General features: G+C 32.5%; 1 protein-coding gene across 1 annotated transcript; it reads right to left on the reverse strand.

Moving 5' to 3' along the window:
* Positions 1-703: 703 nt before the first annotated feature.
* Positions 704-16,620, reverse strand: LOC134681072 (uncharacterized). Its single transcript, XM_063540479.1, has 4 exons — positions 16,498-16,620; positions 16,056-16,295; positions 9,575-9,799; positions 704-1,068 (listed from the first exon to the last, which is right to left on the reverse strand). Exons 2-4 carry the CDS (start codon positions 16,288-16,290, stop codon positions 779-781), a joined length of 750 nt encoding a protein of 249 aa, XP_063396549.1. The 5' UTR covers positions 16,291-16,295; positions 16,498-16,620; the 3' UTR covers positions 704-778.

Here is a 16,620-nt window from a genome sequence, read left to right on the forward strand (position 1 = left end):
GAAACAAAGAAAACACTTCTGAAACATGCAAATATAGCCTGATAAATCGATTATCAGATTATCTGCATATTGATATTGTAAAATATCAGCTGCTTGACATTATATGAAGGCTTTTTGATCTCGTTCGCTACGCTCACTCGACAAAAAGCTTCATATAATGTCTCGCAGCTGATATTTTACGATATCAACATGCAGATAACCTGATAATCGGTACTTAAAAACGGTTGGTTCAATTTTTTTCAATTTTTTATATTTTTATCAGAGGGTCAAATTGAATACTTCGTCAAATTTTTATAAAAATTAAACGATCGAGCCAAATTAATTTTAAGTGCAAGTGTTTGGTATAAATAAACTCATCATTGATACCAGGACTAAATTTAGTATATACGCCAGACGCGCGTTTCGTCTACAAAAGACTCATCAGTGACGCTCGAATCCAAAAACGTTAAAAAGCCCAAATAAAGTACGAATTTGAAGAGCATTGAGAACCAAATTCCTAAAAGTTTTGCCAAATCCAACTAAGGTGATCTATGCTTGAGGTAGAAAAGTCTTAGTTATTCAAAAAAAAAATACCATCTTTTATGTGTTTTTTTTCTATACTTAAACACATCTCCTTGTATGCATGCAAATTACAATGTACAGGCAAAAGTACCGTTGTTCTACTGATATATAAATTCTCTTACATAATCAAAAACAAAAAGGGCAAATTTAATCTTTAATAAGATAATGGTAACACCAAGAAAAGTGTCATACTACTTGATATCAGATAATAAATGTTTTATTTTGGTGAATGTGTAGTTCCATTCAAATGTGAATGTGAAGTTTTATTCAAGTGAGAATGCGAAGGTTTATGCAAACAAGTCTTGCCATACGCAAACACTTTAACTTCCATAAACTGTAAGTATTCTTTGCCTTTCAAGGTAATCTTGACTATCCGTCCAATTGTAGGTTCACTGCACTTCAGTGTAAGGTGTTCTCCACTTTTAGCCGGACCTTTGTAATGAGTGCATACCTTCATATTACTTAATGTTGGACCAACCATAATATCCGCTTGACGGAATCTATGACCTTAAATGAAAATGAAAATGTTTTAACACCGTGACCATTCCTGCATTGAGAAGGAATTCGTGCAAATGAGAAAAATATTCAGAATATCATATTATAATTTAATTTCGGATATAACGCATCTTCTGATTGGCTGACGTAATTTTGTTATGAGCTCATAGACATAATTTAGTCATGTGACCGTGACGTCATCAACTTTTTTTTTTATAGTTTTCTACGGTTTAAAATGGAATTTAGAATTAAATTATGAGAAATGACTGTAATATTTTTTTCTGTCTATTCGAAATAACATACGCTACGCGCGTTATTCAGTGTGCACCAACTTTTTTTTTATGTATTTCTTCATAGACAGAAAAAATATTAGAGTCATTCCTTAAACATCCCTGACATTCTTACAATACATGCATACAGATTTTTCAATTCAAGATGTTTGACACGTGTCCTCTCTTTCAGTTTCATGCAGATTGAAGTAGTAATGTATATTTTTCTTGCCAGAAGCGACAAAAGACACAAAATTCATCTACGTTTGTTAAGAGCATGCGATACAGTTACAGGGGAGGTAATGACGTTGCTAAACGGTAAATTGTTATTTTCACTTCTACGTTAAACTGTAATTTATAGCTCGCGGGTCTAACTCTATTTTTTTTTATCTAATATAGGATTTCGCTATATTTTTCTATAAATGAGCTTTATCTTATACTTAATAGACTAACACGAATTGATTTTTTGGAATGATGTTAGTACCATGTAATAAAGTAACAACTACTAAAGGTAATCTGGAAAAATAAATGTTGAATTTTTTCAAGAAAATCTTATACCCGCGAGCCTCCTTAAACTGATTTAACTAGAAAACGAATTCATGTACCCCTCTTTCTTTAAATAACACTTGGTTCGATTACGTAAAAAGATTATGTGTGCCAATTTTCTTGTAAACGTAAATAGTGCATTTTTTTTTAAATTTGATTCATATACAGAAAAAAAGTGACGTTTCTTTCTTCATTCATGAACATTTGATCAACTTCATTTGAGTTATTTGTAAAAATAAAATGTACAAATTAATTCAATATACATGAATATATTTATATATAAATATACAACTCGTCTAAACATCAACCCAACAATGTTAGATCTGAAAATTTGCTTTCGCAAATTTTTGGTTCTTCCCTCGCCGGGATTCGAACCCATGCTACTGTGATATCGTGACACCAAATCGCCTGCACTGCAGCCGTCCCGCTAGACCACACAACCACCTGGGCTCTCAATTAAAAGAGCTTTCGGTGGGCATGTGTTACCTTTCCACGTCAGTTTTAATCTAGCGGCGTACTACAGTACATGATATATAAGGCATGCAGATGTTATTGTTACAGATCAGCTAAATTATAAATATATATGTAAACAGAAATTACAAATACTTTAACAAAAAACAGCTTGTGTTTATCTGTTATGGATTTCTGTCGAAAGGAAAAATATGTCCACAAAATTCGTAGTTTGAGGAAATATCTGAAATTTGAACCTCAATTTTAAACAGATATATCATGTTCAGGAGGGGTATATATACAAAATTTCAATATGGGATAGAAACTGTGTCGTATGCCCTTTTAATGTATTTTTTAGCGACGTTAAACTGTGACACAGCATTGTAATGAAGTTGGTTGATCTCATTAACAACAACCAACACCAGTATTGGAGAAATGCTTTTTTGTTCACTTCCGAATGGTCTCAATAATTTAGCCATATATTAGTAATGTAATAAGTGGCAGGTGGAATTAAGTGTAAAATATACTAAAATCATATTCATCTTTCAGTCAGTTTAACTGAAGTCTGGAGCTGGCATGTCAGTTAACTGCTAGTAGTCTGTTGTTATTTATGTATTATTGTCATTTTGTTTATTTTCTTTGGTTACATCTTCTAACATCAGACTCGGACTTCTCTTGAACTGAATTTCAATGTGCGTATTGTTATGCGTTTACTTTTCTACATTGGTTAGAGGTATAGGGGGAGGGTTGAGATCTCACAAACATGTTTAACCCCGCCGCATTTTTGCGCCTGTCCCAAGTCAGGAGCTTCTGGCCATTGTTAGTCTTGTATTATTTTAATTTTAGTTTCTTGTGTACAATTTGGAAATAAGTATGGCGTTCATTATCACTGAACTAGTATATATTTGTTTAGGGGCCAGCTGAAGGACGCCTCCGGGTGCGGGAATTTCTCGCTACATTGAAGACCTGTTGATGGCCTTCTGTTGTTGTTTTTTTATTTGGTCGGGTTGTTGTCTCTTTGACACATTCCCCATTTCCATTCTCAATTTTATTAAAATCTAATAATGATATTTATTAGGATGTACTAAAAAGTAAAATCACAAAAATACTGAACTCCGAGGAAAAAACAAAACAGAAAGTCCAAAATCAAATGATAAAACACATTAAACGTATAGACAACAAATGATATATTCTTGACATTTTCAACCGTAGAAAAAGGTGGATTGAACATGTGTTTTAGCGCTAAACCTCATACGTGTATGACAATCGTATCAAATTACATTATATTGACAACGATATGCGAACGGGCGCAGGACATTGCAGCGAAAAATTAAAACTACTAGGGGACATTTGAGCGCCAACATTAGAGCCCATTTAAGCGCCGGATTAATCCGCTCACCTGTATTTTCGATAGCCCATTTTAGCAAAAAATTTACCTGGTTGAATATATTTCATCGTGGAAATACAAGTTTGTAAAATGAACAAAAAAATGTGATGGCTTCCGATATAGGATAGACAAAGTATTTATAGAGGAATGTACACCACAAACAAGAAAAGATAAAGAAAAAGAGCAGTTGCTATAAATGCAATTCTATGAACAGTATTGTACAGGGGATATAGCTAGAGCCAATCACGTACGTTCTCTAGCTTATAAATTCCAGACTAGAACAGACTTTTAACATTTGATTTAACCTTTTAGACTTTTAGTGCTGTATTCTAATTGAAAAGTTTTATATTGTTTTGTGTTGTGCTGTCTTGAGTCTATTAATTTTTTTTTAAATTTATTATATATTATTTATTTACTAAAAATGGTTAAAGATATTTCGCTAAAATGGGCTTTGACAATTTTAATTTTTGCTAAAATGGGTTAAAATTCTGGCGCAGAAATGTGTTCAACTTTGGCGCTCAAATGTCCTATTTTTTCGCACAAATGTCCTACCAATGCGCTCAAATGTCCTCAGTCGGTGTGAACACAACAGACATAATAGGTAAAATCATCGTGTCGCAATCTCAATCAGAACAAAAACAAACATTTCTTTTAGGCGATTTTTCCGTTTCACATGGAAAATGGTGGTTTACAGGGTTGAAAAATAAAAAAGTTTTGATTAAAATAATTTAAAAAAAAGACCGAGATTTAACATTATCCAGAAGCTCTTTAGAATTTTTAAATCCACATATGATTAATACCACTAGGCGAGTAAATAGTTTCACAGTATTTCTGAAGAACCTCTTTCAATGCGGACAGAATTCTAGTCAATCTAATGGGCAGTTCTTTAGTGGAACATGCAGATGAGCCGGCAGTGTACAGTTGTCTGTACGGAATTTTGTGAAGCTTAGGTATCCAATATTAACAAGGTAAGTCCTTCGGTTTGTTGTTCAATGTAATCAATGTTCATTGAAGCCATGATGGACTTATGATTTGCCAAAATATCATCCTTGTAAAATTATATATCTTTTTATGAAACTAGAAACCTTCAACAAATGCAAGTACTGAAGTACTGAACATCGGATGACCGCAAGTTCTTGTGGATGGTCCGACAAGCACTTGTCTCAGAAAAAAACATCCCATCTCTATACCCATCTTCGCTAGCCATGGGGTTACGATCCACTCCCGCTCTCTTCAGGATGTACACCTATGAGGAGCCAAAAATTTCTAGAATAAACTTTCTTTCTAAACCTGATTTTGGGGTTTATAACACAGTAACAAAATAATTGGGATAGAAAAAATCATATGGAGGTGCACTTCTATTTTTGCCATGGCTCTTTGAAAATGGTCCGTGTAACACTTATCAATTCAAAGTTTTAAAAAGTTTTGAAATTTTAGATTTTTGGAATTTTGATCAAAGTTTTAAAATTTCAAATTGTGTAAAAGTTTTCGCAGTAAATCAAATAGCCTTTTTGACGTTCCTGATGAAGGTAGATCCATTAAAAGCGCTTCGGTCGCATGTAACTTTAAACGTTTTGTTTTCATTTTTATCGATTGCATGACGATAATATATTGCCTGTGGTGATTTATTTCAGGTCCAAGAAATAACACGGAAGGAATACTTAATGCATAGCGTTGTGCTAGGCGTGCTTCAGCTGGCCCCTAGACAAAAAAGTGTACTGGTTCTGTGATTATAGACGTCATACTAAGCTCCGAAATATAACAATGAACTAAAATTAAAATCGAACGAATGCTGCAGATCCAAAACCACAATTTACATATCCACCCTTCCTGTGTCAAAATTATACAATAAATATACAACTTTCTATTATTGCTTAATTATTATGTGACCGATTTTGTGAAATAAATACCACAAGTGTTTATGTTCAATTTGTCAAAAAAATGTTCAGCTATATTTTTGTTTTCATGTGTCCCTCCGGGAGCCAGATTTTTTTTAAAGGTTGCTATGTATCCTATCCAAAATAAAATTGGAAAAATTTGCATTTGTTTTCATCTCATTACAGATCAGGAAATAAAAACGATCTTATTTAAGGTGGTACCTAACACTACAGGGAGATAACTCTGTAAAATCAGCTAAACGTTTTAATGACGTTGTGTTGTAATGGGAATATTAAGCTTCTCAATGATCAAAATTCGTATTTGTCAAACTGCTATATAACCAGTGTAATTTTTCTGATAAAATGGTTGGTTCAATTGTTTGGAAATTTTTATATATTTGTCAAAGGGTCAAATTAAATACTCTGTCAAAATTTTATGAAAATTAAACGAGCGAAATTAATTTTAGTGAAAGTGTTGGGTACCACCTTAATTGCCTTATACATGATAAATTTTGAAACATTTCTTCAGCTTATTGTATTTATTTGATAGAAGTCGATTGAGTAGGTTCTCCGCTCTTGATTACAAAATATCAAAGCTAGTATATGGCGTCACGTTTGTCAATTATACATGTTACGTCTTGCGACGCAATACCATGCGTAACGTCTATACGAAAAAACGTTTACTGTAGCATTGTCCCATGTAACAAACTAAAAACATAAAACTCGAACAATTCGCGGATTGTGCACGCAACTCTTCGAAATTTTGCATGAACATTCTATTCTATGACGAGATATATTTCAGTATTTGTTAACACGGCTGTTTCCATTTAAAATTTGCATACGTATTTTCAAAAGAATATGATGTACGGAAATGTCCCATCTTAAATTTAATTTGGCAACTTAAAACATTTCAGTTCAAAAATAAAATTTTGACTGATAATTCATTGAATTGTAAGCACGATCGTTTTGTACTAAGTGTTAGCTCCCGAAATTCGAATTAAAAAATAAATTGAGCTACATAATAAATTCAAAACAATAGATTTGCAATGTCATGCGGAAATGTCCGAGTTCAACTTTCATGCCATTACAAAACTTTTACGGAAAAAAACGGAGATTTGATTTCGTGAAGATTATTTTTCGGCCTTGATAACTATACCAATTAAAGTACTTTTATCTATCCCATCGATACTACAGATACAGTTAAGTCGGCTTCATATCTTGACTTACATCTAGAAATTGACAATGAGGGTCGGTTGAAGACAAAACTTTACGACAAAAGAGATGATTTCAGCTTTTCAATTGTGAACTTTCCATTTCTAAGTAGCAACCTTCCAGCAGCACCTGCATACGGGATATATATCTCCCAATTGATACGATATTCCCGTGCTTGCATTTCCTATCATGATTTTCTTGATAGAGGGTTACTGCTCACAAGGAAGCTATTAAACCAAGAGTTCCAAATGGTGAAGTTGAAATCATCCCTTCGTAAATTTTACGGACGCCATCACGAGTTGGTTGACCGTTATGGAATAACCGTTTCACAAATGATATCAGATATGTTCCTTACGTCGTAACTACAATCCCCTTCCCTTTCATGAATTTTGACCTACCGAATTAGACTATTTATGGCAAGCCGGCGTCAAAACTATGTTTAAACCATTTTTCGAAAAATTTACACACTAAGAATTACAACAAAGCACACTGAGATTTAAAAACTTCAAATCGCATACTGTGATTTGAAAATTACACACTGAGAATTGAAAATTACACACTGAGAATTAAAAATTACACACTGAGATTTCATAAAGACGCACTGAGATTACAAAAATGAAAAACGCACACTGAGAATTAAAAATTACACACTGAGATTTCATAAAGACGCACTGAGATTACAAAAATGAAAAACGCACACTGAGAATTAAAAATTACACACTGAGATTTCAAAAAGACACACTGAATATAAATAAACTGAAAACACACACTGAGAATTTGAAATTACACACTGAGAATTTAAAATTACACACTGTGATTTGTGCGCACTTTTTATGCGCACATATCTAATTAGCATACGTAATCTGAATCTATTACAAGCTTAAAACAACAAGGGGACAGAACTCGTTAGTCCTTCGATTAGGTTTCAAATTATTAATAAAAAAACTTTAGAAATACAAGAACAAGAAAAATACCCACTTACTCTTATTACAAAATATAACCAAATGGTGAAAAACTTTATTAAAATTATAAGAAAACATTGGAACAATCTGCAAAAGAATGCAGTGAATTTTTTACTCAAGTATTTATAAACGTAACAACAATATAAAAGCGAAATCAGGGAAACAGTTGGAAGACTTTTGAAAAGAGACACATGTTTAATTACTGGTAGTAATGATCTGAATTATAGGCAACAAACTTATGAATATGAGCGATGTTAAGTCTTGAAATTTATTACGAATGTTGGTTGAAGGAATCGCATTTCATTATAATGACAAGAGTTCTTGAGATCAAGATATTAATCTGTTGAATTATTCATCTCATGAATATTCATTAGTAATTTGCATATTAATCTTAGTGTGTATTTTTGAAATCTCAGTGTGTAATTAACAATTCTCAGTGTGTGTTTTTCAATTTATTTCATCTCAGTGTGTCTTTTTAAAATCTCAGTGTGTAATTTTAAATTCTCAGTGTGTGTTTTTTACTTTTTTAAATGTCAGTGTGTAATTTCGATTTCTCAGTATGTTATTTTAGGTTTTTAAATCTCAGTGTGTATTTTTTTTCGAAAAAAGGGTTTAAACATAGTTTTGACGAGAACGGCTTGCCATAACTATTTACCGGATTTGTAATCACATAAGCAACACGACGGGTGCCGCATGTGGAGCAGGATCTGCTTACCCTTCCGGAGCACCTGAGATCACCCCTAGTTTTTGGTGGGGTTCGTGTTGTTTATTCTTTAGTTTTCTATGTTGTGTCATGTGAACTATTGTTTTTCTGTTTGTCTTTTTCATTTTTAGCCATGGCGTTGTCAGTTTGTTTTAGATTTACGAGTTTGATTGTCCCTTTGGTATCTTTCGTCCCTCTTTTAAAGTTAAAATTGGTACATCAAATAACATTAAGATTACAGGGTTATCTATAAAAAAAAATACGGATTTAATTTAATGAAAATGTCTTGCAAGTTTGTCCGTTAACATAATTTGACGTCGCTACAAGCGTAATATGCTAGGGACGGCATGCACTGCGTGTTCCTTCCTACACTAAATATAAATGTCCTGCTTTCAACAAAACGAAATGATGCACGCATTACAAAAATACACATCTATAAAACGATCAAAAAGTAAGAAAACTTCAGTATTGTAAGTATAAGCTATTGTATGTCACTGCTTAAAATCATACTCGGGTCGAATATATAATGCAGCAATATTCCTCCAAAAACACACAATAATTAGCTGTAAAATTGAATATCCTATGTTAGTTATAAAATCATATTGAATTGGATTCTCACGGCATTTATACTTGTGTGTTATAATTTGCATTTACCCAAATAGGAAATCAGAAAGAATTAGATAAAGCGCGTTTCCAATTTAACGTCATTTTCATGTTACACTAAATGGTAGCAATATCTGACGTTGCGTCATAACAAATTATCAATTTTATATAACAGATTATCAATTTGATATTAAAATTATCAATTAGAAATAACAAATTGTCAATTAGATATAACAAATTGTGAATTTCTCTTCTAATAGAATGATTTAATTACAGTAATGAGATTTTTGTTTTTGCTTTTTTAGGGATGTTCAATACGCCATAGCTTAGTGTATTGCACAAAAACAAAAATTCTAGTATTATAAATTCAAATCATATAGCAAATTATAAGTTCTTTGACTACAGTGGTTCTGTGTCAGAAACCATTTTGATTGGTTGAATTTGGAGTATGAGTACAAAAACTGACTTGAAAGTTTTATGACTTCATGACCTTATATTCATTTACTTACCGGCGGTGTTTCTATTCCAAATCTCAACATGATGTACCGAGTAGGCAGCTCCGAGGTCTACCCACCAATATGGATTTGTTTCAGCATTCGTATGAACCATTGAATGGAGATCGCCGTCAACACCATAGCGTGAATCAAATCTACGGTGATTAAGAGTTGAACTTTGTCCTGTCAATTTCTTGAGGGACACATCTTCCAAACACATATCAAGTGGAAGTTTCTTTTCTAAGAAAAAAAAAAGAATAAAAAGTCGTTATTAAGGATGTCTGCTTGTCATGTTTTAGTATCTTTGTCAGATTTGCGGAATCCTCTGGTTTTATCCATTTAAATGCCTTAAAAAAAATCTCCATGAACCCCCCTTTTTCTTTTTATAAATCTTTTACATGTATAATTATAAGTTATTTGTAAAAGTCTTATAAAATTTTATTTATTTTTCAATAGTATTTGAGAACTTTAACTGGTCAATGATAAAGCTATTAAAAGTCAAGAGAACATTTTCCCACCAAAATTCAAATGGCTAAGATCTCGAAAACAAGCACATTGACCCCTATATTTTTTTTGCTTTTTTGATTCCTCAATTTATTCCCTATCTATACATACTTGTTTTATGAAAAGCTATTTATTTTGAAACGGAGCAGCGAACATCCTTAAAAGCTGCCCCTTTATTTTTATAAATATAAACTTCGTCGTGACAAAATTGTTGAAGTTTTACTAAAGTAGCTTGAAAACAAGGTCTATGACATCATTTTTCTTTAAATTTTCTACATGCTCGTAACTCAACCCTGCAACAACATATTTAATTTCACAAAATTTTCCGTCGCGATCACTTTCTTTTTTCGTTAACGAATGACAAAGAATGATGCAATGTTTGCCGAATAGAGTTTCAGTAACATAAGAAAAATATTTTTGTTTGTTCCATGCATTATTTGTTACATATACACGGATTTAAATAAATAATAAGCATAATGCATACTATTGCTCTTCAACTATTTCCGATCAGTTCTTATACATTCGTGGCTTTCAAAGGTTCGGCCTTTAGTGTTCTATATCAAGGTTAATCCAGAAAAGCGCTTTGGAAGCTTGAAATTTAAAACGTGTTGATTTCATTTAATCTTCAGATTTTTGTAGGTCGTAATGAGGTTAAAAGGAAGGACTTCCTAATACATTTTAACAAAATAGAAAAGATCAGAGTATTTGGTATAACTTCCCGTCGCAGATATTTCATACATATTCAAGATGAAAACATACACCTAATATGATACTTTTGAGATCGACTCAGGGATGACATCAAAAGATCAATGTAAGATAAATTAGTTGGGGGGGGGGGGGGGGAGGGGGGAACTGCGGCAAGATATGGTTATCCCGACATTTTGAGTGATGCACACAGACACACCAAAAAAAAAACAGATTTCGCTATATATCTCTTCGAACCTGGAATTTGAGAAAGAAGAAATGAAATGTTATATTTTATCTTACATGTGTACTTTCTTGTGTACAATTTGGAAATTAGTATGGCGTTCATTATCACTGAACTAGTATATATTTGTTTAGGGGCCAGCTGAAGGACGCCTCCGGGTGCGGGAATTTCTCGCTACATTGAAGACCTGTTGGTGACCTTCTGCTGTTGTTTTTTTATTTGATCGGGTTGTTGTCTCTTTGACACATTCCCCATTTCCATTCACAATTTTATTTCAATTTCAATTTGGTTCTAAATTTAAATTTAGCTTTCCAATAAATTGAGGACGGAATAGAAGACACCTGCATTTTTCTGCACATGTAAAAAAAAGTTGAAAACTGGGAGTCGAATGACATAACTTTTACTTATTCTAAGATAAATGTTAGAGTGAGGCAACTTTTAAAGATATTTGGTATTTTTTTGGGCCTAATTTGTTTATGTTTTGTTTGTTTTCCGTCTTTGATCTTCCGTCTTGTAAGTGTTGCACTAGTGGTAAAATTATTCTCTTGGTATCGTCTTATTTCTTATATTAATATGAATCTTAAATCACACGTCTTTCATTAATTATTTGTAACCTATTATAAAACATTGTAAACTGTGTTTTCGTTCAAGACTACGGTTTTTTAAAACGATATTGTTTGATCAATATAGTTTTATTTTAATTAATTTGATGTTTATAGAAGAAAAATTGTTAAATGTTTATTTTTTTATATACGTTATAATTTTGTTGTGAGGCGTTTTTTTCTTTCTGTTGATATCATAAACACAAAATGCATTCTCCTACGCGTCTAAAACACAATAAAACCAGATGCTCCGCAGGGCGTAGCTTTATACGACCGCAGAGGTTGAACCCTGAACAGTTGGGGCAAGTATGGACACAACATTCAAGCTGGATTCAGCTCTAAATTTGGATTGTGATTAAATAGTTGACACAGAATTTTCTGACACAGAATGAATGTGTTCTAATGAACTTAAATTTTTGTTTTCTCTTAGAGCAATTCACTATGCTGTTGAAAATTAATCCTCTAAAAAGATGTTTGAAGAAATTTTCTTTTTATTTATGAAATTTCAAATGAGAAAATTTAATTCCCCCCCTCCCCAATTTTTTTTTCACATCCCCCTTTCCCTTATTCTAAAACTAAGCTCAATTAAAATTTCTTATGGAGTTTGCAACAATAATTACTCATTTAAATACATCATAAAATATTAAGATGTAAAAAAACTGCTTGTTATCACTGAACGGTAAAGATTATTTTAATTTATCAGTTGGTAGTAAAAAGTAAATATACATTGTATATTGTATATAACAATGATTTAAGTTGATTCTGGACAAAGAAAGATAACTCCAATTAAAAAAAAGCTTGCAATTGCACAATATTGTGCAATTAGATATTTCTTGCTTACTATTCTGGACAAAGAAAGATAACTCTAATTAAAAAAAAATATTGCTATTTCACAATATTGTGCAATTAGATAGTTCTTGCCATTGCGCAATACTGTGCAATTGTAAAGACTTGCTATTGCGCAACTCTTAATATAATAATTTTAGATCCTGATTTGGACCAACTTGAAAACTGGGCCCATAATCAAAAATATAAGTACATATTTGGATTCAGCATATCAAAGGACCCCAAGATTTCAATTTTTGTTAAAATCAAACTAAGTTTAATTTTGGACCCTTTGGACTTTAATGTAGACCAATTTGAAAACAGGACCAACAATGAAGAATCTACATACACGGTTAGATTTGGCATATCAAAGAACCCCATTTATTCAATTTTTGATGAAATCAAACAAAGTTTAATTTTGGACCCTTTGGGCCTCTTATTTCTAAACTGTTGGGACCAAAACTCCCAAAATCAATATCAACCTTCCTTTTATGGTCATAAACCTTGTGTTTCAATTTCATAGATTTCTATTTACTTATACTAACGTTATGGTGCGAAAAACAAGAAAAATGCTTATTTGAGTCCCTTTTTGGCCCCTAATTCCTAAACTGTTGGGACTTTAACTCCCAAAATCAATACCAACCTTCCTTTTGTGGTCATAAACCTTGTGTCAAAATTTCATAGATTTCTATCAACTTAAACTAAAGTTATAGTGCGAAAACCAAGAAAATGCTTATTTGGGCCCTTTTTGGCCCCTAATTCCTAAAATGTTGGAACCAAAACTTCCAAAATCAATACCAACCTTCCTTTTGTGGTCATAAACCTTGTGTTAAAATTTCATAGATTTCTATTCACTTTTACTAAAGTTAGAGTGCGAAAACTAAAAGTATTCGGACGACGACGACGCAGACGACGACGCCAACGTGATAGCAATATACGACGAATTTTTTTTCAAATTTTGCGGTCGTATAAAAACCAGTGTTTTAAAGTCAATCTGCACACAGAACAACGTACAGCATACTGTGATTTCTAATTGGAGTTATTTAGATAATTTCTATAAGGTTTTAAGACAGCAATATTCTTTTTATCATATTTTGAAACAAGAATGTGTCCATAGTACACGGATGCCCCACTCGCACTATCATTTTCTGTGTTCAGTGGACTGTGAAAATTGGGGTCAGAACTTTAATTTGGAATAAAAATTAGAAAAATCATGTCATAGGGAACATGTGTACTAAGCTTCAAGTTGATGTAACTTTAACTTCATCAAAAACTACCTTGACTAAAAACTTTAACCTGAACTTCGCACTATCATTTTCTATGTTCAGTGGACCATGTAATTGGGGTCATAACTATAATTTGGCATTAAAATTAGAAAGATCATATCATGGGGAACATGTCTACTAAGTTTCAAATTGATTGGACTTCAACTTCATCAAAAACTACCTCAACCAAAAACTTAAACCTGAAGCAGGACGAACGGACGCACAGACGGACGAACGAACGAACGGAGGCACTGACCAGAAAACATAATGCCCCTCTACTATCGTAGGTGGGGCATAAAAAGCATAATAAAATCCAGGGTGGTTACTGACTATCATTTCAGGTATAGCTGCCGACACCACTCGCAAAATCATACCCTGTTCTAACCAGAAAACATTGAAAAACATACCCTGTTCTAAAAAAAATTGTTGAAAACACACCCTGTTCTAGACCGTATAAAATAGATGTAGTTCTAGACCCGGGTTCTACTGTATCTTAAGGGTATACGTTTAGTTATGATCCCATATTTACAGTGTAATGAAAATTTTCATTTAGGCTATTTTTTGCCTGATTAAATCAAATATGTAATAAAAAATATACCTTTATGTGCTACTTTTTTAGTTAAATGATGTCAAAATTTTGTATATTTGCCCAAAATTCGGATTTGTGGCCGTATTCCCTTTCGAAAGAAAGCAATAACTTTTTTGTTTTGAAAGATAAACACAAATTGTTTTTTGTTAAATAATTTTTAAAAGTATCCTAAAAATTTATGCATTTTTATTATAGGATTAAACACCTTTTTAAAGGAACTTATTGGTGCATAAACTCGACCAATTCACTCACAAACAAATAACAGTCCGAGGGAATTTTATGATACGTTTGTGTGGGACTTGGTCCAGTTTAAACACCAATTAATTCCTTTAAAAAGGCGCTTAATCCTTATAATTCTTTATAATTGGAGAAAGGGAATATATTTTTCCACACTCGCTACCTCTATCCCACTTTTAAAATTTGTACTATTTGTGCCATTGAATAGGTCTGGCGCATGAATATAAATGTTGGTGAACGCAGAAATATGTACTCAATGAAATTTGCTATCTGTTAAAAGAAAACTGTCAAAACGAATGTTTTCAATTTGAGTATCATTTTATTTCACGATTTATTGACAGTGAAAAATTAAGTTGGTAACGTCGGTGTTATTATCACCGTCATCATGTTTACATTGGTTACGAAAAGAAGTTTGGTCAACGTCGTCTATCGAAAAAATAACCAACGTCAAGATCAACAATCGGACGTTCTCCCCACCAATCTTACCAACGTATTCCCTAATATGCAAATCTTAAGAGAAGCGGAAGCGCTTCATTCTAAAAATGTGCGCACGGTCAACGCTTTTACATCCTTGTGAGCTTACAAAAAGAAGCACTCAATACTTATAATTACATTTTTTTAACTAGGATGATGAAAACTCGAATTTTATCAATTTTTAATTTAGTTCACTTGTGTGTGGGACCTCGCGTTTTCATGAATGAAAAGTGTATTTGCAGTAATGCAATTGCTTAAGGAATAACACATGATGTGCAGTTAGCCAATCAGAATAACGTATTATAGTGAAACATACATCTAAATATAATTATTCTCTAGTATAAAGCATGTCGATCAGTAATACATGTAGTTAACATTAATTGAATAAGGTCACTGAAATTAAAGATATCGGAAATAAAAAGTGTGAGAACTACTGTTTTCGAATATTTAGCAACTTTACAAAAAATGAAAATGCAAAAGAAGATCTATGCATGAACTGCAAAAATTTACATGTAAAAAAAACCATTACGTTACTTGTGAGAGCGTCACCTTGGGCGAGAGTCCCAAAATATATAGGATTCAGATATACAATTAAAAACTAATAATTTCAATTGTCCGTTTGTTCACTTATTCCATCTAATTAAAATAATAGCATTTGTCAAACTAAAACCATACGTGTATACTCTTACGGTCCTACCGTACGCGTATGGTCGGACGTATGCGTACGGTCCAAATCCTCATATGGTCTGGAACATACATAAGCCAATATGTACAGATTTATGAGAGACGATAACAAGTTAAGCAATTATATGTATGTACATAAATAAACATGAATGGCAAACTTATACAAAATAATTACTTATTATCTGTGTAAGGCGAATTGATATTTTTAGGCTTTTGATAATTCTTTAACTGGTTTAATTCATATAGATCTGCAATAAAACAATATGAAATTTGGAGTGAACAAAACATTATCCCAATAAAAAAAAGTCTCACAGATTTGAATAAAATCCAAGTTAATTTCAGAAAGGAAACAAAAATGGCATGCAATTCATATTCCATTTTTCCCTACCTTTGTGTCCCTTTCCCATAATTTTGTGGAGCATCGTTTCTTGTTTTCCAAGTGTTTCCCTCATCATGCTCTCGACTTTCAGGATTTTCTTTTCTAATACTTCATTACTGACCAGTTTCCCTTTATAACCGGAAATGGATAGTTTGCATGCGGACGACAACATAATACACCCGAATATCAAACCAGTAGCATAGTATAGCATTTTGCCAAATTTCATACTGCTGTTAACAGCCATTTGAGCTAAAAAGAAAAAAAAAGAAAAAAGAAACAATGGATAATATAATATCACGCAAAATTTCGTTAAAAAATCTGTTAATGTATTACTCAAACAATTCGAACGATCTAAAGTATATATATCAATACCTTCACATCAATTTCGTTATTGAAAATTCTTCAGAATAAAAAAAAATATGCCACAGAGCATACAAGTCTACCATCTTACCTTGTCTGCTCGTCTAGATCGTTGTTGTTTCCTTCTAAAACAACAATGTGACTCATACAAAAGCCCGCCATTCTAAAGTTGGGATACTTTCGCGGAAAAATGAAATTGGCGGCAATTTATAAA

This window comes from Mytilus trossulus, chromosome 8, assembly GCF_036588685.1.
Source record: "Mytilus trossulus isolate FHL-02 chromosome 8, PNRI_Mtr1.1.1.hap1, whole genome shotgun sequence".
NCBI lineage: Eukaryota > Metazoa > Mollusca > Bivalvia > Mytilida > Mytilidae > Mytilus > Mytilus trossulus.

Bases quoted from the DNA above. Each gene is read 5' to 3' on its own strand.
- LOC134681072 (XM_063540479.1), bottom strand. From the start codon at position 16,290: ATGGCTGTTAACAGCAGTATGAAATTTGGCAAAATGCTATACTATGCT. The intron at 9,800-16,055 runs GTAGGGAAAAAT...TTTTTTTCTTAG, and splicing joins TATGGGAAAGGGACACAAAG to AAAAGAAACTTCCACTTGAT. The intron at 1,069-9,574 runs GTAAGTAAATGA...TTTTCATTTAAG, and splicing joins TTGGAATAGAAACACCGCCG to GTCATAGATTCCGTCAAGCG.